Below are 23,655 nucleotides of genomic sequence, written 5' to 3'. Positions count from 1 at the left end.
GTGTACCCACCATGACAACTCTCATTGTTGTCTGCTTTCACACCACAACCCATGAGGAAATGTCCCTTTAATCCTCCAGTCATTGCTGTGAAGAGATTACGAAGGCTAGTTTTTCTGCCTCTCTGCATGCAGGCAAACTGCAGAATGAGTGACAGGGCGTTTGATTCATCACTCTCACTAGCTGACGGCGTAAGCGTCGACACGTTCGCCCACATGCATTGTTGATGTGAGGCGCTGATGAGGAGCCACATGGCGTCCAGGATTGCGCGTTCACCGTTCACATGGGGTTAGGGGGGAGGTCTGTGCAGGAGGCACACCTGATGCCCCTCAAGCTCTTCCCGTCATGGATGAGAGGTGATGCTCACTGAGCTGTGCGTATCATCAAATTAACCTTCTATCATTAATGGAACTCATGTCATACACTGAAAGGGTATTTCATCTGATTTTTGCCAAGAAACTGCACAGACTGTGGATTAAGTGTTTCCCAGTAAAAAAAAAGAATTAAGATGCAAATGCAAATAAATCCAATCAGGTAAAAGGAAAAGCTCAGGTGTCACATGCAGTGCTGGAAAGTAAGTCAACATTTTTGCAATCGTTTCCTTTATAAAGTACTTTCTACTTGTAACATTGCTCCTCTGCATTTGAAGGGGGGACATTGTCCCCCAAATTTAACAATTTATACAGACCAGGTGCTCTCAGTGTTGAGGCATAATACATTAGCCTAACATTAGCCTACTCTTCACACATTACTCATTGAAAAAGTAATTACCGGTACTTTACTAAAGTTTTGTTACTCTTATCAACACCTTTGTATTTATACAAATTGTGTGCAAATGTATTTTGTAAAACTAGGAACAGTCAATGACAAAAATGTAATAAGCTAAAACTAGTGAAGCAAACTTTTCTAGCTGTCATTGAGGATCGAATAAAGCTGCAGGCTAATTGACAGTAGCCTGCAATGTGGATGTTCTCACTTTAAGGTCAAGTGGGCCATCTTTCCTGCCGTCACTTTCTTTGCCTTTTGCTGGATATCAATTGGGCGGATTACCATCCTTTATCCTGGGTGTTGTAAGCCATTTCTTCCAGACATGATGAATTGATCATAAGAAAATAAATGGCATAGTGCGTGTCACAGTGTGAGTGCAGCAGGATGAATGCCACCAACAGCCCTAAAAAGCTTTCTGCTCTACCCCTCTGGCCCGCATGTGTACCGAGCTGCAGAAAGAGAAGCCTCACATGTTGGTGTTAAGTGGCAGACGCAGCATCCCCATCAATGACACTGTGACCCGGGCATTATTTTTAGCTGTGTCTTTGCATGTCCTTTTTGAAAGAAACATCATTTTCTGCAGCATGCTGAGAGCTCCGTAATTCCTCCAATGAATCACATATCTGCCATTTGAGCAACGAGAGGTTGGAGCTGTCGGGCGGCTGCGAGCCAGGACCGTTTGCTTTGAGTCCATCACTGTGTCAGGCAGAGAGTGTCATACATAATATGCCTGTCCGGACGGCCGACGAATTAGAGGCCGGATCTAATTGAAAGATGAACGTGTGGTATGGGCCGCGGTGAAGGAAGAATGCGGTCTGGCGTTTTGAATTTCACATTAGAGCTGCTCTCTGCAGTTTGCAAGTTGGCAGTTTCGATTAAACAGCATGAGAGCAAAGTTTGATTGATGAAGGCTTTACTGTTCAGAAACGACACAGTCAGATGACAGTTAACTGCAGTCTCCTCTCAGATTAACATTCCTTCTTCATACTTGCTGTTGAGGGGGAAGATGGTGATGAAACATTTTTATGTAAGATACTTTCTGCCAAGGAGAAAGTCTTGTCTAGCAAAGAAGTAGACAGGGGCAGAGCCAAACCCGATGTAACACCATCAGGGGGGATTTCTCCACGGTGTTTACTGGGTCTCATGCCTCATTCCTAATGCAAACATTCCTAGGCTTAAAATACACAATATGTCAAAACTCTCTTAAAATGAAATCCCTCCGCCAAACTATTGCATTAGGATGTAGTTCCAGCAGATGTTGACCCTAACAGTCTCAGATCTGCAAACGTCTTGTGACCGAGCACCAGAGAGTGCTCCGTCATCTAACCTGGCGTAACTGCTGTTTGTTGCAGCTGCACGTTCATTCAGCAATGGCAGAGAAGTTTTGTTAACTCCCTTTGACGTGTGCATGCTTATTTCTGGAATCACGTTAATCCCCCTCTCTCCCCCACAATCCACCCTCCTGCTCCCTCTCTGTCTTGGCGTATCACTCTCTCTCTCGCTGCGGTTGTTTTATAATGATGGTTCGGCGTAGGCCTTGCCCTTCACTGGCTGTCTGTGGGCGGGAGCATCTGGAGCATTCAAAGCATGGGCGGAGATGGGCGGATGAGTGGACCAAAGACAAAACGCGATCTGACCGCCGCCGAGGTCGCTCGCAGCCGTTGTGGGAATTTCCGATGGAGACGTGTGTGCGTGTTCCTGCAGCCCGTGAGCTCAGTGACTTTGTGAAACACTCTGCAGGTGCATTTGCTTTGGTGTTGAGGTATTTCACACGCTCACACCCCTTCGAAAACCTGTGTTAATATTTACACTGAAACTCTTTCGCCGATTTTCCGCGGCGCTCCATTGCCTCCAAAGTGTGTGGTGATGTAGCACACATCCAGCCGCCGGAGAGGCGAGACGCGAACAACAGCACTACAGCGGGCGCTGGAGAGTGTCGATGCACGCATGACCACACAGGGAGGCAAAGAGTTGGCCAACGAGAGATGGACGGTGAGAGGGTCACTTAGCTGAAGTGAACACTCCAGCGGCAGGAGGGACGGTCAGGGACTGATGCAGGACACCTCTGCACAATAGAAAAAAAACACAGCGTTTACACCCACGGAAAAGAGAGGGGGGGGGGGGGGGGTGGGGGGCAAAGCAGGAAAAAAGCACATTGAAATTCATGACCACAATCCTCTCCTCGTCCTCCTCTCATTCCTGTCTCATCAGCCTGCCCTTTTCGTTCTTTTGTCTCCACTTTTTCTCTTTCTGAGGAAGTATCAAAGCATTCTGAAACACAACCGCAGATCCGGCATCAATAATGGAGCACAGCGTATCTCCTTATTACGTATAAAGATGCCTGCCGCACTGTCACTTTTTAGATGAATAATACACACACATGGAACGAGGTGGGGGGGGGGGGGGGGGGGGGGGGGGAGAAAGGGACAAGGGACAAGATGGAGGTAGAGAAAGGCCAAAAGGTATGGTGGAGTGAATAAAAGACCAGAGTGGAGCAGGGAGACGTGAGACACGGCGTGCATTAACGCAGCACTCAGGTCCGGATTGCAGACTCAGCGTTTCTCCAAACTGTCAGCGACAAACTTTGAGTGTCTCGGCCCCCTCGGATGGACCAAATAACCTGAGATGCTGTGGCGCATGTTCTCTTAGAGTTAAATAAAGGGGCTTTTACTGCCGAGGGGACCTGCTAGCAAATGTCCCACTCTTTTGTTCAACTTTGTTGAACACACACACAAACTCACAATGCCTCAGATGGAGCTAATCCTTGAGAGGTGTGTGTAACACAGCACTCAGCGCTTATCTTAGGATGTACAGGTGAATTATTCAACATACTAATGTCACGCAATGAGACACGCAGGAAGCTTCATGTAATCCTGGTGTGCAGGTCAGACTTGTCGGGACGACGGCGTGAGCACCCGGGGCTCCCCGGGGCCCCACGACAAGAAGCTAAACAGTGAAGGCATAAATATTCATTTAAAATAGTTTGCCATGTGTTATTTATGCATGACTCTGGCCCAAAGCTCAGGGTTAATTGAATTTGGAATGACACGTTTCTGTGTGTGTGTGGGTGTGTGTCCTCATCTGATATAAATAGGATTGAGCTTAATGAGGTCAGAATGCATCATGTATGAGTGTGCGCTATGAATAATGTGTTCGTAGAAATAAAAGTAATGTAGTATTTGTAAAAATGAAAGATCATTAATGTCAAGAGGCCGAGAGCTTGGAAAGCAAGAAGCTATTTCTGTGTCATCACACACACGGACGGGTGTTTATTACTACACATCATTGATATCAATGAGAATTAGAAACGCTCCCTCGCGCAAAGCCATGAAACTCACCCAAAACTATATTCTCCAATATGAAGTAGAATCATCAGCCCTCTCATTGGGAATGTTGTATTAGACTGCATTAGTCTAGGTTTACCTCACAAACTGGCAACCAAGTGCAACAGACATATCTAGAAATATCAAATAAAGCAGGAATGATGGTGATCACCATTCTCGTTAAATCATTTAGGCATCCTGGTTTAAGGATTCAGTTTTCTCCCAGTTGCTACATTTTATCCGGATTGACTCTAAAAATCCAGCCGCCGAAATGTCTAGTCAAACTAACACCACTAAAAATCATAAACTATTCATAGCGATGCCCGTGGCAGCATCCTTACCTGACTCAGCCCATTTGTGCACTTTTCTTGGCACAATTTGTGTGAATTTAGAAAAAAAAGATTGACATCAGGAGAAGCTGGTGGGTGAAGACCGATCGACGGACTGGCAGGGAGGGGGGTGGTGAAATGGAAAAAAGGAAAAGGGAAATGGAGGATTGGAACACAGATTTGCAAGGTCTCCATCTGCGAGTATAATCCTTTATAACAAATCGGTTTACAGCACAGTTAAAGGAGAGAGAGGTGGGGGGGGTAAACTCATGTCATAAGCCACAAAGGATTTCAGGTACCTGATACAGAGGGATACAGTGTGAGTGTACAGTGTGCTCAGCTGAGAAATACGAAACAGATCCGTCTAAGTGACTCACTGCGCTACCTGTGTGTGTGTGTGTGTGTGATGATCATGTAGTTAATGCTTTTCTGTCGCTGTTGGTCCGCTTTGCACAGAAAGAGATGAAGCATCCTTCTTCTCTGTTGGAAACAATAGCACGAAAATGATACGACAACAATGAGAAGAAATATGTCTTCGTAAAGAGAGTGCGGATGGCGGGTGGCCTTCCTCAGATCTCCACGTGCGTGTGTCCACAGCGCTTCACGTGATCAGTGCTCGATGAATTCTTTCGATTGGTTGCATCCGTGCGAGCATCGAAAACCTGCAGTCGGATGTTTTTTTTTGTCACGCCTGCGTGCGAAAAAACGTTGGCCTGCGTTCAATCGGCGGCTCGGCCTCACCAGGGGACCGATCGCACACTTTGCCAGACTACAGGAACAGCAGCCACCACGGTTCTGGAATATTAATAGAAAATTCAAGGGCTTTGTTTTTGTGTGGGAAGCTGCCATGTGTCAGCATGCAGCACTCAGCGTTAAAGTCACCCGGTGTGTGTGTGTGTGTGAGTGTTTGTGTGATCTTCTCGCCAGGTTGCTTTTTAAAGCACTTAAACCTAAAAGCAAATTATGGGAAAATACCCTCCAATAGGAAAATCTATTCTCTTGTGCTTTAGCTCTAAATCACTGGAAATGAGCAAATTTCTGTTAAAACCCGAAACATCGTGAGCCACGAGAAACATCTGCTAGCTAGTTTCAAACAAAGGTGACAGCAACTGTTATGGCCTTTTAAAGTTTGAAAAATGTGACCTTTAATCACGGTGCCCCATCAGGTCAATCATACATTTTTTAAACACCAGAACACGGTGCCAAACTGCGTCGTCACTCAGAAGCCGTTATTAGGTCTGACAGATGCACACAGCTGGAGCATTCCCTGGATTTATTGCACGGGGGAAAAAATGAACCCGGTGCCGGTAAAAGGTTAAAAGACCGTTAACCTTAAAAACAAGACTTCGCACAGTTTGTCTCCACTTCAGCGTTACTGTATTACTGCATCACACAACACGGCGGTCCGTGATCCCAGGCTGGAGAGAGCGTCTCCTGATGAACGCACTCACTCCGTCTAACCTCCTGTGGGGCAATAAAAAGCCTGTAATTGAAAAGTGTACTTCTCATGTGTGTCTTGTTCTCACACTCTGTCCTTGTCTCTGCTTCCTTACCTGCCAGTGATGCTGCTGGACACAACAGAGTCCACCTCCGAGCTGGGCTGGACCACCTATCCGGACACAGGGGTAAGCCGAGACCTCGCTCGCCCTGGTGCTCTCCAGCTGTTGGGGCAATAAAACAGTCATGTCGGGGGCCCAACGTGTTGCGCACATGTCACATATGGTTACGTTTTAAGTGTATAATTACATTTATGTGTAGGGCTTTAACCACGGATTAACCACAAGAATGCATTTCATGTCGTTTTACAAAAAAGCTTGGTAACCGCCGGTAACAGATGCTAACATTGTCTGATGATCATTTTCCTGATTAATCAATTACTGGTGTCAGAAATAGGGAGATATTCATATGACCAAATGCTGTAACCCAGTGTGATGTACTCATAATATGTCATTTCTTTGGGTTGTGTCTTTGGTTAGTTTAAGATAATTTAAGCAAAAGAAACCTGCAAAGTGTCACATTTCAGCTGCTCGACCCACCACTGTTTGACTTGAATAATCAATGTTGAAATTAATGACGTATTACATTCAGGTTGCATTTAACGGATGGTGATGAAGTTTCAGTAGAGGTTTGTTCATTTTCTTTTATTAGGAGGGCCACAACTCTGAGGTGATTATTATTAGGCTACAATTTCTTTAGTCGTTTCTTCTTCTTGCAAAAGAAGAACATCTCACAAAATTGACAGTGGTGCTTTTGTTGAGCTATTTGTGAAGAAATTTGTACAACTAATACTTTACAAAATAAATATTTCTTCTAAGAACAGCCCTACTTATTAGGTAGGTCATGGTGCTGCACTTCATTATGGAGACAATTTAGCGCTTACTATGTCAGTTTTTTTCTTGTTGATTTTGGCATGTTGATTTAGTTTATACATCCAAGCTCTTAAAAGTCCGTTTAAGATGGAGACACACATTCACACATCAAAATGAACCATGACTATGGTGGTTACGTTTTGTCAGATGGGATATCTGTCAAGGCTGCATTGATTGCGACAATACAAATAAACAGGAATTGCAGTTTGCAGAAAGTTTTAGACCTCAGATTAGTTCAAATGTTTATATACGGGTGAAGGCCGGGGTTATCACCGTGCAGGATGTCTGGCATTTGGCATTGATCGGTGGAGTGTTTGGCACACAGCCTGAGAATGAGCAAGGCCTCACCTGCCTTCAAGAAATCCTTCACGGATTAAATGCTTTTTTTTCCGTAAACTGTGTGTTTTCATCTGTGATGAGATTGCCTTGATTGAACCATAGATCGCCAATTCTTGAGCTGCTTTTTATTTAAGGTTGTCGCCTCGCCTTGAGCTGTGTAAATATGTGTGTGTGTGTGTGTCTGCTTGCGTGACTGTTTTAGGGTCAGCTCCCGGGTCAGTTAAATCTGTTCATCCGTGAGTGATTGTGGCTCAGTTCTAATATGGCTCATAATTACTCTCACACACATCCTCTTCTACGCCATCATATTTGAGATTATCAGTCAAACTGGATGTGAGAAACTGGAGCGCTGAACCTTTACTGGTTTCTGTTGAGGATATTCCTCTGCCTTATATTATGCTTAACCTCGGGCCATTCATGGTCAATATGAGCAAGCCGATGTATGCATTAACGCACGCTAACAAGGCGAGCCGACAACTACGATCAGCGACCAGCAGAATATCACATGTTGGCAGCTAAAAACTGTCCTGCAAGAAAATACGGTAGTCTGAAAACAACATCTGGCGAGCACACGCACTCCCATGGAGCCTTTTATCTCACTTGCACTAAAGTTTAACTGTACGCGCTGTCATTATCGACCCAGTCTGGCCCCCATAATTGTACATGATGTTTGATTTATTACGACCCTGCGTGTGTTTGGAATTTGTGAACCATGATGGCAGCTGCTAATAGGAGACCATCCGTGTGCGTGTGTGGGACGGTGGGGGCGGGGGCGGGAGGGTTAGTTTGCGTGTGTGTGTGTATGTGTGCATGAGCAAGACAAGCATTTGCATTAGTTTTTTTTTTCTATGGTCCCTGGATGAGAAGTGGTTCTGAGATGGAGATATGGTTATTTGACCTGGGGCATCAAGCTGAGAGAAGTGGAAAGACAGACCCAGAGAGGGGGGGAGGGTGGAGAAGAGGGGAGGTGGTGTATGTATGTGTGTGTGCGTGTGTGTGTGTGTGTGTGTGTTCTTTTTTTAACCCTTTCCTCTCTTTTTTTCCCATCTCATCTTTTCTTTTGCTTGAGGCTCTCTGCATATCCTTTTTTTCTGCTCTCTCTCTTCCTGCTTTTTCTTGCCGTCTTTCTTTTTTTTTCTTCTCGAGGTTCCGTCAGGGAGGCTCTCGGCTTCTTTGTCTCTGCCTCTCTCTCCCTCTTTAAATCTTTCTTCCCGTTGCCCTTCACAGTCCCAGAGCACTGAGTCTCTTCTTCATCTCCTTCCTTTCATCCCCACCCCCCCCCACTCAATCTCCGCTCTCCCGCTTATTTCCCCTCAGTCTCAAACAATCACTCTCGACTTCTTACTATAGTCTTTTCTCCCTCCCCACGTTCCACAAACTATGCCCCCGTTGTGTGTTTGCTTTGTGTGTGTGCACATGCATATGTCTTTGGGTGTATACATGTGTGCCTTCCTCTGTGTGTGGGTGTGCATGTGTGTGTGTGTGTGTCCGAGGCCTTGCCCCTCCCAGTGCTCTGTTGTCATTGCAGAGATTGCGTGGCTCTCTGTCATTTCGGTTCAAATTAAATCCCATCGATGAGTCGTCCCTATTTTTTTTTGTCCTTTGCAACGCTTCATCCACCCCTCCTCCCCAATCTGCCCCCCCCTTTTCATTTTCTTCATAAGGGAGGGAAGGAGGGGAGGAATTGGGGGGGTTCGGGGTCAGAAAACAAATGAAAACTGTGTTTTTTTTTGCCATGGTACAGAGGCAAACTGCTCGCAATATTGCTTAGATACCAGCAGCTGCTCTCGCTACCTGAAGGTCAAGGCCTTTTTGCCACATGGCCAGGCTTTAGCTGCAGCACAAGTACACTCGCTTTAGTACTCACACACTTTTCTCACCCCACTGATCCCCATCTGTATCCCTTCATCCCACCATGTGCTGCCGGGTTGTCCCATCCACCCGGTTCCCCTCATCCCCACGGCTGACAGGGAGTGAGGCCGGGAGAGAGAAAACTCTCCTTTCACTCCATTAGACTGACAGCTCCCCCAGACGCTCACTATCTGCCCACTGATCTTATCAGTATTACAATTGGACCAGATATAAATGCCCTCTCTCATGTGTGATGCTACGAATTTTTTTCTGTTCAAACGGCCTGTCAGAAGCACACACGGGATGAGACGTGAGCATGGAGAGAGACACTAACACACAGAAATGCCCCCTGATAGGGGGTGTCAGGACCTTTTGTCCACTGCCTTTGTTGCATGGAGAATACTGATGATGAGGCCTAATGCATAATTCCTCTGTGTTACAACAGAAAAGGCGCTGCTTGTCACTTGGGGCGACACAGGCTTAACACAGAGCCTTTTTCCATCCTTGGAGAAACGGCACTGTATAATTGCTGAAACTAAACCCATCGCCTACATTTACATTTTCACTCAGCTGACACAGTGTCTCTGCGCGGCTCGTTTCTATCTCCATGACACTACAAAAATCACTTCCTCGAATTTTCATATTCCCTAAAATATGACAAAATCTGCTCGTTTTATGACACAACAGCTGCCACAAGTCCGACTGCCACCTGTCACATGTGAACAGTGATAGACATCCAAAACCAAACCAGTGAAAGAGTTAACTAACCAACTGTCACATTATGAAACTAACTTATTGTCATTAAAATACATGAATATATAAGTGTGTAACAAATGAACTACTGGTTTTATCATCATTGTTTGCGTCATTTTACATAGCAACGTCTGGGACACAACCTACTAGGAAAAGAACAGTTTTTCACTTACATATTCAACTTTTTTACGATGCATCCCTAAAGATGTCAAAGAACAGGCTGTCATTTTAGTAAAGGACAGGACCCAGTGGTCAGCAACACCAGCTACGTGTTCAATATTGACCCTGTGAGATGTATCTTTGGAGAGGACAACTCTCAGCTGTGGACAGACCTCAAACACAGCAGGCTTCCAAGAGTTTACACAGGCTTATTCTAGAGCTCCCTGCTAAAGATCATGTTTCTCTTTTGCAGAGTTACAAGCTCACAATATTGTCTCTGTGTCTCCCAGTGGGATGAGGTCAGCGTCCTGGACGACCGGGGGAAGCTCATACGAACCTTCGAGGTCTGTAACGTCAACCAAAACCCCCGTGTTCAAGACAACTGGTTGGCTACGCCCTTCCTGTACCGCCACTCGGCTCCGCGGGTGTTTGTCACGCTGCGTTTCTCCGTGCGTGACTGCGCCAGCCTCCGATCGCCGTCACCCACCTGCCGAGAGACGCTCACGCTCTTCTACAAGCAGGCCGACTCCCAGAGAGAGCTGGAGAGGACTTGGGCTGCTGAGGTGAGCCTAAAAAGCATATTTGTGTATTTGCATATTTTTACGTATAAAATATCCTTTTACACATTCATATTAATTACATTATTTATCTAACACATTACCAGACCAAAGAGTTAGTCGGCATGAAAGAAAACATGCCTCTATCTATTTTACTAGCTTTTTTTTCACTCAGTTGGAATCGGCATTATTGCACGTTCACCAGAAAGAATCATACACCATGAATCATAAAATGCAATTTCTATTGATGTTGTGCTCGTGTGACTCCAAAGCTGCGAAACCTCCCATCATATCACGACGAGGAGTCATTGTATAACTCTCCTGATTTTGGTTGGGCTCGTGGAGAAAAGCTGTTGACAATGAAACACGGTGTGAAGCACATACTTGTTGAAGTCTGTGGCTCACAAAATGCTCAAATGTGCCACTGCAGAAATGTCACTTCAATCCCACTAATTACATCTCGAAGGCATAAAGTTTACAAATGTGACCGTTTTACATTTGTTGCAGGAGGCTGCCTGAGACCTTGTGTGTTGTCAACGAGGCATTTCTTTAAGTGACTCACACTGACTGTGTTTTATTTATTTATGCATTTAGTCGTGTTTTGAGCTACTCATCTGAATGAACGCCTTAGCTACGTGCGCAGTCGCAGCATGAATGGAAGCATTTCTCCTAAAGGATCTGAGATGCTTTTTAAAAATGTAAATCAGGACTTAATGAGGAATCCGACGAGAGTCACAGAAGAGTCAGGAAGCAGTGCAGCGCTGCAAGTCATCACGGGGACTTGAGCACAAACCCCCACTGGGACCTGCATACACCTCAATGTTAACTCTCCTCGCCGCGTTGCTTCATGTTGTACACGTGCCTGGGAAAAACACAGCTAATAAATGTGTCCCGTAGATCTCAAGAGCTTTTGGTCCTCAGCAAAATACATTTGCCGAGTGTGAAGTCGATCCGAAGAGAAAATTGCTGAAGAATCTGTCCTCAGCTGTACGGCCTCTCTTTCTCTATATGTTCTTCAATGTGATATAATAAGCACCAGAGAGCGAGATGAACCCAGAATGCTGTTAGGTGGAGTTAACAGTCAATAGGGGTCGCCGCTTAATACGCTGCACAGTGTGTGTAAGTAAAGTATTACTAACAACTACGTCCCATTGATCTAAAGAGGCCTTAACAACCCTTGACTTCCTTAAACCCTCAGCTATACGATGAGTAGACAGACATGCAGACTCGTCCCCTTGAGTTAGACGCACTGGATATTTGCTTATCTTATCAACAAGTTTATTTTAGCGTCCATCATTTTCTTTTTGGTTGAGATTATCTTGTTGCCCCCGTCAACCACACATTCTCCCCAGTCTATCTAGTTTTTTTTCCCCCTCGGGCTACTAAGTTATCTTTCTCTCTGCTGTCTGGTCTGCTCTTCCCCCCCCCCCAAGCCGTCCAACGGAGAGAAGGACACCAGGGAGGGTTGGGTGAAGATCGACACCATCGCGGCGGACAAGAGTTTCTCAAAGGTGGAGCCCAGTTCACCTCACCAGTATCAACCCAACAGATACAGCCGTATCAACATCAAGACACGCAGTTTTGGCCCACTCACACGCAATGGGTAATCGCCCCCCCCCCGCGCTTTACTAACATCATCCCTCCCAAACGGGCCCCGTTTTAACACGTGACCCTTCTTTCAGCTTCGTGCTGGCGGTCGTCGACAGCGGAGCTTGCGTTTCCCTCATGGGTGTGTCAATCTTCTACCGCCGCTGTCCGGCCACCAGCGTGCACTTGGCCTCCTACCCGGCCACTCCCTCGGGGGCCGAGCCCACCGCCTTAGTGCCTCTGAGCGGGACGTGTGTCCCCCACAGTAAAGCCCCGGGGGGCACGCCCCCTCGAATGCACTGCAATACTGAAGGGGAGTGGATGGTCCCTGTCGGCGGATGCGTCTGTGATGAAGGCTACGAGCAGAACCTCAATGGATCCGCCTGCTTGGGTAGGTCCAAGAATATCAGCCCCATTCCTCGTCGTGTTTATTTCACTGTTGTTATAAAGTAGCTGAAAGCCTTCTGTAATGGTTTATAAAGCATTCCAGTAGTTTAGCAAGTGATGTCAATTAAATGTTTACCGTTTCCTGATCCTTTATAAAGGGTTATCTGATTATAATCACATGATTTCCCCCCTATAAATGCCCAACGTGGTGACTCTGTTTGATCTCTTTTGACCTAAAATATAATATTGATAACCCAATTTTTTTTTGGGCCACTCTTGACATCCCGTGAGTTCTCTTTGTGGCATTTGCCGAGATACGAAGCGTCTGGATCAATATCGAGGGGAGCTTCTGTCTCTCTCATGCACAACTGTGTTTGATGTGGAGACCAGGGGGAGCGAGGGGAGGGTCGGGTCGAGAGGAGAAGAGAAGAGATGAGGCAATATTGTACCAATGCAGTCAGTTTTTAGTGATGTATTCTGTAATATATAGAACATTTAATGTAAAATAGAGTTTTACAGGCCTACTATCAGAAATATAAAGCTATTAAATTGGTAATTTACTTCGAACCTTTCTGGATAGTAGAATAGTAGAGGTAGTGACCAGCAATTGAGAAGGTGGTCAATACATATTTTCCCTTTCAAAGTGTGTATGCGTGGGAAAAAGAAGAAGCAGGACAACATTTGAGAGCTGTCCAGACGGACATGAAGGGATATAAGGAGAGAGCAGGAGGAGGAAGGCGAGGAGGAGAGGAAGAGAACCACCGTGAGAGGGATGTGACACATTTAGGTCATGGCGACGGAAAGGCCACTCGTCTGTGAACAAGTGACAGAAACCGCAGGCGGAGAGCGGGGGAGTGGAGGGAAAACAGGGAGAGGTGGGGGGGAGAGTGAAAGATAGGGGGATGCAAGTTAATGACAAAGAACTGAGGAGAAGAAGAAAAATGTTTGAGGTTGTGAAGGCAAAAGAGTGGATCATTGCATCTTTGTGCGAATAGGCGGCAATGCTGAGGGGGGGTCGCTGCATCGCTGATATTTGCTTTCCACGTATGTCTGGGATTAAAATTATCTATAACTAGCTCTAAAACTAAGGCCCACCAGGAATTCCAATGGCCACAAGCGATAATCTCTCTTGCACAGAGGCCCCATTAAAAGTCTAACTACCCTCGGAACAATTAATCCTCCAATCTTGCCTAGTCAGCTGTGAACTGTGTTCATGCTCACATCTGCACTCGTGGACCGCCACTTGCATTTGTCGGCGTATGATTGATATTTACTGACAAACAAACCCCTCAACACAGCTCAAAGGCCCCCGGTGACGGTCTGTGACCGATCCAACACGCGGCTGCCCAAGCTGCTCCGGCTTTTTGTTCCAACTCTGATTTGATTATGTTTTGTTGATCACTTCACTTGACTAACGATGTGGACGGGCAGCGTTGCATTGTCGTCCGCTCTGTCTCCGTGGGAATGTTGGGAAAAGAGGCAGATGGTTAACTAGCAATCCAGTCGTGAGGAATTATTAACAGTAGCCGATCCCCGTTCTCACCAGAAAACGTTCTTAACTGTTCCAATTTTGTTCTAGTTGGAAATAAGTATCAAGGAAATTGAATAATAGCCCGAGTTGAGCGAAGCACAGAACGTTTGCAAAGAAACGATCTTTGTTTTTGCTGGTCTGCTGGCACTATCAACACTTTTCAGGGGAATTAAAAGACTTTATTTAAGAAGTAAGCTGACATATTTTTCCACTTACAAGCCGCCGTCTTAAACTAAATACATTTCGCTTAAAAGATTTTTTAGCACACAAATAGTCAAATGAGGATGCAATGTCTTCATTTTTCACTTATTTCCTTTGTTCTATTTGGCCTCTTGATATTTAACATGTCATCATAAAATATTACATTAAATGACTGTAACATATTATTCAAATGAGATCACAGAGATGCACAGATGTGGACCCCTCGCTCAATGAACAGTAGACACATGACACCAAAACGATCTAAATGCTTGGAATCCAGCCAAAGACATGTAGGATATGTTCGGTTTTCTGGTTTCTGGTTGTTTTTTTGGATTAAAAACTCATCTTCGGTCTGCTGAAGAAAAAAAAATGCTAAGGACAGAAGCAGAAGACAGGCAGCAGCTGCGCGATGATTTCATCCTGTGACATTTGAATCACACAAGGGAGACGAAGAGGCAGCGAGAACAAGCCGAAACACGACCGAGCGTGAGACACAATTACACCGGTTCAGCCAAACATGAAGCAGTCCTTTAGCTCCGGCTTCCCCGAGTTGGGCTGAACCAGGCAGAACATGGTCCTCAGACGAGCTGCTTCCCTCTGAAACGTTCAGCCGCTGTCGAGGATCGGCGCTGAATGATCAACTGGGCTCTGAGTTCATTTGGACCCGTGTCGATATTTTCTGTGGCTTCCGACTGAATTATTCAACACGTCAGATTGTCCAGATTCGTCACCCGGAACAGCACAAACACATCCACTAACTATCCGCAGGCTTGTTTGTGTTGAAAAACAGGGACATTTGGCCAGGGGAGGAGGAATAAAGTGCGAGCGGGACATTGTTTTGAGTGTGATGACTGATTCCTCTGACTTTTTTCCAAACAGCATGGATTTTGTACTCGTCACACGTCGGTGAGACTTTTTCCATTCTTCCTTTCAGATTAAGCCATTTTCAGCATTTCTTGATCATTTTCACCTTCCATGAAAAGCCAAGTGGATCCGGATGGATCAATGTTGACATGTCGACATGTGCTTTTGCAGTCTATCGATAAAGATCAAGCCTTGAGCGAAACATAGTTGAGTGAAACGATCAATGAGATCAAGTATTGACGGGTGGCTGGACCGAGAGCCGCTGACAATTGATCCTGATCACATGCAACAGGATCAGTCATTTCTGAGCTTGTTGGATCATAAGAGCAAGTAGATCAAACTTTCTTTCAAGCCAAAATTGCTTTGAAAGTGATTTCCGAAGTGCTGGGGTCATGAGCACAAGTTCCCACTGTGCTCGAGGAGCACAAAAACAAGAGTCACCCTCAGTCTATTCACGTTATCTTAAAAATTTTCTTTTCTGTAAAGTGCTGCAGGAGTTACACATTATTGTGGTCCAACCCAAGAGCGTCACTCTTTTTTTTGACACTAAGACAATAGGCTTTTTTATTATTATTATTCTTTATTTTGGATTATAGAAAGTACGCTCTGTGGGCAAACACATCTTTTATACGTACACATTTTGTTAAGCAAGATCATCCTCACAAATGAACACCACTTGCATGATTTTTAAAACAGTAGCTTGAAGCTACAATAATGTTCTAAAAAGAACTTCTCCACGGCTGCTTGACCTCACGTCACAACCATTAAGCTCAAGGTGGACTCTTTTTCACCAGGATGATGTTAAGTAAAGTTTCATGTAGCCAGTTGTTAGCAACCGCCTTTTTAAAGAAATTTAAAAGCTTCAAACTTCATGGGTGGGATATTTACTATAAGTGGTATTATGTTACAATTTTTTAAGCTTGTTTTCACCACTGATCTTATTTGGTGCATCTGACCTCAAATCTATCTTTGCAGAGTCTGCTAGACGTGAGAATAAGTAATGTTTTTAATTAAAAAGGTGAATAATCTGCTCATCCAACCTGAGTTGGCTGGGAGCAGGACAAAAGAGAAAAGAAAATATCTGTCCACTGAAATACAGACAATTACAGGTCCATTTACAATTAATACAATTTGTGTCGTGTAATCTCATTAGTGTAATTGTAAATGTCACTTTTCGTTTGCTTTACAAAGACGTGCTGCTTATGGCAACTTGAAAATCCAGTTTGTGAGACACAATCTCATTTTGCTCACGTATTTTTTGGAGGGGGGGAGGGTTTATGATTTATCTAAATTATACTCCCGGATTAGTTGTATTTTTTCATTTATACAGGATACAGAATTCTATTATTTTCATATAAAGCCCACCTGCTGTTTTTAGCCACAGTATAGTTCATAGTCTGTGAAGATTTGTTTGTATATGATCAAATCAAAGCATTGTTTGCTTTTACATATGCAGATTATATTGAAATCAAATCAAGTATTATAGAGCATATAATCCAGTTTATGTGTCTATTGTTTCTGGCTGACATTTTGTGAGTTTATGTGTCCGAGAGAGAGAGGGAGAAAGAGAGAGAGAGAGAGAGAGAGAGAGGGCTGCGAGCCAAAAGAGGGAATGAGCGCATGAAACAGGGAGGGAGCAAGAGAAAAAGAGAAATTGGGTCAGCGGTCTACAAACCCAAGTGTTATGCTAACATCAAATTACTCACCTCATATCTTTTTTTCGAACCATGTTCCTCTCATTAAATACTCTCAGTGTTCAACTGTATATTTTTTTATTATCTTGATAGGATTTGTCTTGCATGTAGTCTTTTCTATAATAATCCATCTCCATGTCATTCTCGATCCATTCATGGCTCTACCTGTTTTGTTATTTATTTATTTTTTTCTCATTTGGTTGTCTTTACTGGGCATGAAATCAATGAAATATTTCTTAGTTCCGCTGCCTTTTTTATTCGGATTCTTAGATTTCGCTGCATTGTCACCTGCAAGTCATTCGACTCTAGTTGTTAGCAGGGGCGGCTGATCTATTATGGGCGCTGGGGCGCCGCCCCTCCTACCAAGTAAAAAAAAAAAAAAAAAAAAAGTTTGAAAAAAAAACCCATGACTTTCTTCTGTACGTGTTTTTCACACTAGAATGAGGGAGAGGGGGTGGGGGGGGGGGTCTTTTTGTTTGCCAGCTTCATCATGTGCCGCATAACATCATAAATGTGTAGTTTTCTTTTTACAGTCTATGGTAGTTTTATGCTCGGGGCGCCGAGAAAGGGCGCCCTCACTATCTAACCAATGGAGCTCTGATATGCTATAACACGTCACTAAATATGATCAATTCAACCAATCAGTGACGCGCAGTAATAATTCTCCGATGGGCGCTTTGCCTCTGCGCCCATCGGAGAATAACATGAGTTTTGTGTGGTCACGCGGCAGTGAGATTCGAGTTGACAATGGCGCCGGCGTCACACGAGAAAGAAACCGTGCAATCTCTTCTTCAAACTCCGCAAATTACAGCAGTTATAAGTTCACCTTGTATGACTTGGTTTCCTAATATGATGTGTATGACTTGGTATGACCTTGTCTTTGAAAGAACAATATTTGAAATCTACAAGGACATTCTAAATTCATAGTTTAATAATTACATTAGATGCTATTTGTTTTTAAATCGTTACTTTGGTGTTAATGTAATAAATAAACAGCAGAAATCTCCCTCAGCCCCCCCTACTTTTTCCATCACCAGCCGCCACTGGTTGTTAGCAACTGTCAGAATTTGTGTGTGTGAGCAGCAAATTATGATTCATTTCCGCTCACTTATATTCCTCACAGCTAAGGATCACATCTTCAAAGTGATGTTCTTTTCCCCCCAAAATCCGAATATACAGTATATTATATATCCGATATAAAACACAAACCACACATAAAACAAGCTTTGGCTATATAGCTTTTGGCTGGAACTATTAGTCAATTGCATATAGGTGCATGTTAATTTTATGATTCGTTAAAAAGTTATTGTTGTCCGTGTCTGTGGAACTTACTCAACATCCCTGGCCGTAACTGCTCTCTTCTTGGCGCCTCTTCTTACCTTTCACAGTGTACTGATGTGTGACACGAAGGCATCTGTGTCTCTGCCGTGGTGGCCATGAATTGTCTACTTTACAGCAGAGAGACGGAGGGATTTAGCCGTCGGGGGATGGGGGGGGGGGGGGGGGGGCTGCAGGCATCATGCAAGAGGGCAGAGGACTCGCATGCTCATTGGCTGCTGTAATCAGGTGAATGAAGATGGGGGGGGGTCAAGTTGTCCCCGGAGCTCGTAACGCCGATAAGAGGCTGTGCAGCAAAGTCGTGTCCCGTGTCAGAGCCGTAAGAGACACGTCTGGTAATGTGCAGCCGCGACATGAAAGATTGAGGAAGTGGGATATTTCGCTCTCCTCTTTCCTTCCGTTTCTTTGTTTTCTTTCACCCATCATCAGGCGCTCACATGCATGATCCCCCTGTTTGTCCTACGACCCTCTGGGGGCCATCCTTCTCCATGTTCACTTCTTCCCCTTTTCGAGTTCGGTCTCCCTCCGCCAACTCTCAACATTCCTTTTATTTCTCTCCATCTCCCTTTTTGTCTCTTTTTTTCACATCTGTTTGAAAGCAAAGTCAGGTCTCTGAGACAAGTGAGAACACAGAAAGCCTTTTATCTGTTTATTCTTTGCACTCACGTCTTAGCATCTTATCCACAGACACCAGCTAGAATACACACATGCGTCCACACACACATTTCAGTGCGTCGAATTGAATGAATGTTTCTGACAAGGTTACGTAAACAAGTGGAGGGGTTCATTCCTGCTGACCATCGGGAGCACGTAGACCCATCCCTTTGTTTAATAACGTATGAGAGGATCCCACTTTAAAGCTGGTATCAAGTGTCTGTGAACACTAACACACTGGTGGAGACCAAAGGGAGCTCTTTTGGAACGAAGCAACCTGCAGTTGACTCCGCTTTGGGGCGTTCACACTGTGAAAATGGCAGCAGACCGACCCGAAGGCGCGACTCTCGATGTTCTCATCATCCTGCTCAGCTCCGGCGCATAACACACACACACACGCCGTGCAGCAGCTTGGCGTGTGTGTTATCTTGACCTCGGCGCTCAGCTGTCCAGCTTTTGACTTTAACAACTGCCGTATTTCACAGATTTTCCACCGTAAAACACATCAGTTCAGGATAACAGCCTGCGGGTTCAGATGGTATTTTCTGTGTGTGTGTGTGTGTGTGTGTGAGAGAGAGAGATGGAGAGGGATGGAGAAATGCATGCTTTGAACTTCAATAGATTTAATGGATTACATCACTTCGGGGATCATCATACAATTCCTTATAACAGGAACAGATTTTTTGACTATTGTGGGATTTGGCAGAAAATCTATTTTATATTAAAATGTTCCTTCACAGGTTGACAAAATCCAGCCAGATCTTACAAGAATAGTTTGACATTTTTAGGGAAATGCCTCTTTGGTTTCTGGTGGAGCATTAGTTGAGAGGATTTAATGTGTTTTTTAAAATGTAAGGCCTAAAAGCCACCAGCTGGTCAGCGTGGCTTAGCAGAAAGTCTTGCCTGGCTCTATCCAAATTTAATAAAATCAACTGACTACTAGGGCCTCTAATCTCCAAAACGTATTAACAGGTTGTAACTCATTTGTTTAACTCGCACACAATCTTCACATTGTGGCTTGGCTCGCTGTTTTCAGTATTTACTGCAACAACACGAGAGCTATACGACTCCTCTCAGGTCAGTCAGTGCAAGAAAGCGACTTGAAAAACTATGTTACAGGTCAATTTGAATTTAAATGTGTCGACTGGTGGTTTTGCTGCTGTCAGCTAACGCAAGCCACTTGCTCTGTAAATGACTGCTTTATACAAAACCAAGAACAAACTATGTTGTTCTAAATGAACTTTTGACTCAATGACCCAACCACAAACCACGATGAAATTTATGCTTTACTCAAAAATACTTTGTGGTACTTGAGATTTGAAAGGTTCATGTGGTTCTCGTGAGGTCAAAATAGGTGTTTTTTACGTTTACTGGAACATTCAATCAAAGATTTGGAAACTATTTGGTTCATTAGTCTTTTGGTCTTTTGTTAATGATAAGCCCAAAGTATTTGGAGTCCTGGACGGGAATAACTCTGCGGTTCGCACTCCTCGGCTGGGTGCAGCAAACACTTGGCTCGACGCTATGAAAATACATCCTGGCACCGAACACGTCGTTGGAAATGAGTCCCGGCGCTGCTGCTTCCAGAGACCAACAGGGCTGACATTTTGTGCGAAAGGCCCCTCAAAAGGAGCACTACATTTATTGGATTGAATCCCGAGAATGATACTCAAACCCTGTTGTGTCCCTGCGGGTCCCCCCCCCTCTGCAGCTTGTCCGGTGGGCTACTTCAAGTCCGAGGCGGGCTCCATGCCCTGCGCCTTGTGTCCATCCAACAGCAGAACCGGCCAAGAGGGGTCGAGTGTGTGCGAATGCCGCAGCGCATTTTACCGAGCAGCCAACGACGCCAACTCCTCTGACTGCACAAGTGAGCTTTGTCGCTTTGTTTGTTGATGCTGGCCGCCGTGAGATGCGCTCCAGCGCTCTCTTTTGTCCTCGTCCTTGTCTACTCAGACTGTGAGAACTGGCATGCAGCAAATCATGCATTACTTTTATTGTAACATAAAGGAAGACTGCTAAGTATTTCGTTTCTCTGCTCACTACCATTGTGTCAGGACGCAGACTTTGTTTTACTTGACTTGATCACATGTCTTTGCCACGAAGCGGGCTGTCGAACCTCCTCCCGTCCCCTCTGTCTTGTGCCCAGCTCCTCCATCTGCTCCGGTCTCTCCGTCCTGGGAGTACGAGAGCGCCGACGGTGGGGTGTCCTTAAGGTGGCGTCCTCCGGTGGACATGGGAGGCCGCAGTGAAGTTTGGTACGGAGTTGTGTGTCGCATCTGCCCCTCGGCCACCTTCACGAACCCGGCGGCGTGCTCCTGGTGCGGAGAGGGCGTCACCTTCAGCCCCGCCCAGACCAACCTGAAACAAACCACGGTCACCCTCAACAATCTGCTGACCAGAGTCACATATCTCATACAGGTACCGTGTGTTAACCTGGCATCACCTTGTAGGCCAGGAGTTCGGTTTTACAGTAATGACCTTTGAAATGGGCCCTTCAGAGGCCTTTTTTGAGAACATTTTGTAAATGGTTCAAGGTTCCTTAACACCGTGAAAGGCGCCCTTTCATTGAAATGAAATGAGGAAAAACTCTGTCCTTGCGGAGCAATCTTCTTTTTGAGTCCCCCTGGACGACTCCATATTTGCTGTAACATTTCCTGGAGCCGCCGGTGAGGAAAGTCCTCTGAGCCTCATTATTCCATAAGCTCTGAATGCACAGTAATATTTATTTCATACTACATACAACTAAATCATAGCTTATTTCTTATTAAAAAATGGTGGATATTTCCCATCTACTGGTGTTTCCTGGCCAACACAGCTGCATGTGTGAGGCTTTGTTTGTCAAACAAGCTTGTCATAAAAACAAAGGGGGAGAAGGCTTTGTAAGCCACGTCTGTGTGTTCTTCTCACTGACAGGTGCAAGCCATGAATGAGGTGTCAGCTTTGAGTCCTTTTCCAGCTCGATACACAAGCATCAATTTCACAACGAGCCAGTCAGGTGAGCGCTGGACAGAGAGGATGAGAAGAAAAAAAGGTCTCAGGTCTACTATTAGATCGAAGTGATTTAATGAAAAGGATTGCCGTAGAGTTCAGTGAACTGGCGCTGGAACTACAGTAGATGCTGCGTGGTGTGTTGTCCCGTTCTTTAACATCGCCCCCTTGTGGTCCCCGTCACTTCAACACAACTGTTACATTGTCGTGGGATGATGGGGTTGAATGATCGATCGTCACGTCCCTGAGGGGAAACTTAATTGCTCAAACGTCAGTCATCTGTTCCCCCCCCACAGTTCCCAGCACAGTTCCCATGATGCACCAGCTGAGCCGAGCACCAGACTCCATCACTCTCTCGTGGCCTCAGCCGGACAGGCCCAATGGAGACATCCTGGAGTACCAGCTTAGATACTATGACAAGGTACTTTAGTCCTGAACTATACACAAGTAGCCGAACTGACTCACAGCAACGGTCCCCCCAAAAAACGTCCCTCCCCGTTTGTCCCTCAGGGTTCAGATGTGGACGGTGCAGCGAGTGTGTACAGTGAGACCAACACGGTGACCATCAACTCTCTGATCCCCGGCTCCATCTACGCCTTCCAGATCAGAGCTCGCAATGAACGGGGCTACGGCCCCTACAGCAGCACCGTCTACTTCACCACGCTGCCTCTGGGTACGACTCATTTCAGTCAGCTGGGATTGATCCGATTAGGTGTGGGAGGCCTCAATAATGTGCACATGAAGGCATTAAAGTAAGATGAAATATCAGGACAGCGTCCTTCTTTTCCCATGATGCTCTGTAAAATTGACCATCTTTTTAACTAAAAAATAAACTCAGTTAAATTTAATCCTCTTTGATCGCCAGAATCATTTTAATATCGATATGGCTTTCCAAGAAGTTCTCAGAGATAACTTGTAATAAGTCCAATTAAAATTCTATCTATGGTCTATTCTCTATTCTAGTTGAGTGACATATTCGATTCAGATTCTACTGTAAGTGAAAATAAAATGGCTACATTCTACAAACGTTGTATAAACACATGAAAAAATGAGATCAGTCACAGTCACAGCCACAGCAGTTTATAAAAAGCTTCCAGCTGTGGAAAGGATTATTGCAACGACTCAATGACACATCAACTGATGATGGTTTCCTCCCTTTCTCTCCCACAGAGGAACATTCCCATCAGATCCAGAACCGGCTTCCTCTGCTGGTCGGCTCAGTAATGGGCGGAGCAGCATTTCTGCTGGTGGTGGCGGCGATTGTGGTTGTGGTGGTATTTCGCAGGTAGGTTATTGACACCTGATCGGGCGTGTTTTATATCCATAGGCATGTCTCTTTCTTAATCTCACACACATTTTGTTTGTTTTTTACATGGCAGGAAGAGGAGAGAAAGTCCGTACAGCGACAGACTCCAGAGGTACATCAGCAACCGAGGTGAGCATTTGCACATTTGATTTCATACAATTTAGTTTAGTTGAAAGGATTTTTTCTGATTTAGTTTTTGCTTTGTACAAAGTTTCACCTATTAGGACAATATTTTATACAATTGGAGGTTTGATTCGATCAGTCTCATTTCAATTACTTTTTAGTTTTTTTGTTTGCTTGACATCCCTTTTTACAAATATATGTTAAAACAAACAACAAAAGGATCAAAATATTTTCGGCCCAACTTTGTATCATATGAATAAATCTTGATAATAAAGGTGGGGTCAAGTATTACGTGGACCCATCCACTTATGATGACCCCAGTGAGGCCGTCAAGGAGTTTGCCCGTGAAATAGATCCCACTCATCTGAAGATCGAGGAGGTGATCGGTGCAGGTAGGCATGATTCTCGCTTTCAATCCGTTAGAATTATCAACGCATTGTAATTTTGATGAAATTCCACTTTCATATTTCTTGTTCTTCTGAGTTTGTATCCTTATATTTGAAATGCACTTATCGAAATTCGTCAGCTAAATGACA

General features: G+C 44.9%; 1 protein-coding gene across 1 annotated transcript in view; it reads left to right on the top strand.

Annotated features, from left to right (window-relative positions):
- Positions 1-23,655, top strand: part of ephb6 (eph receptor B6) — a gene marked incomplete at its 5' end in the record, with an annotated part of 28,979 nt that overhangs the window by 1,449 nt on the left and 3,875 nt on the right. Inside the window, 12 exons of the mRNA XM_062565642.1 lie at positions 5,979-6,043; positions 10,180-10,452; positions 11,880-12,049; positions 12,129-12,424; positions 20,414-20,569; positions 20,849-21,120; positions 21,616-21,697; positions 21,987-22,111; positions 22,201-22,363; positions 22,861-22,975; positions 23,070-23,125; positions 23,395-23,511. Of these exons, the coding sequence (XP_062421626.1) occupies positions 5,979-6,043; positions 10,180-10,452; positions 11,880-12,049; positions 12,129-12,424; positions 20,414-20,569; positions 20,849-21,120; positions 21,616-21,697; positions 21,987-22,111; positions 22,201-22,363; positions 22,861-22,975; positions 23,070-23,125; positions 23,395-23,511 (1,890 nt within the window). The remainder of the gene's footprint in view (positions 1-5,978; positions 6,044-10,179; positions 10,453-11,879; positions 12,050-12,128; positions 12,425-20,413; positions 20,570-20,848; positions 21,121-21,615; positions 21,698-21,986; positions 22,112-22,200; positions 22,364-22,860; positions 22,976-23,069; positions 23,126-23,394; positions 23,512-23,655) is intronic.

Source organism: Pungitius pungitius, chromosome 11 (assembly GCF_949316345.1).
Source record: "Pungitius pungitius chromosome 11, fPunPun2.1, whole genome shotgun sequence".
NCBI classification, from domain to species: Eukaryota; Metazoa; Chordata; class Actinopteri; order Perciformes; family Gasterosteidae; genus Pungitius; species Pungitius pungitius.
The sequence above is the reverse complement of the archived record's forward strand: the minus strand, read 5'-3'. Positions and strand labels throughout refer to the sequence as shown.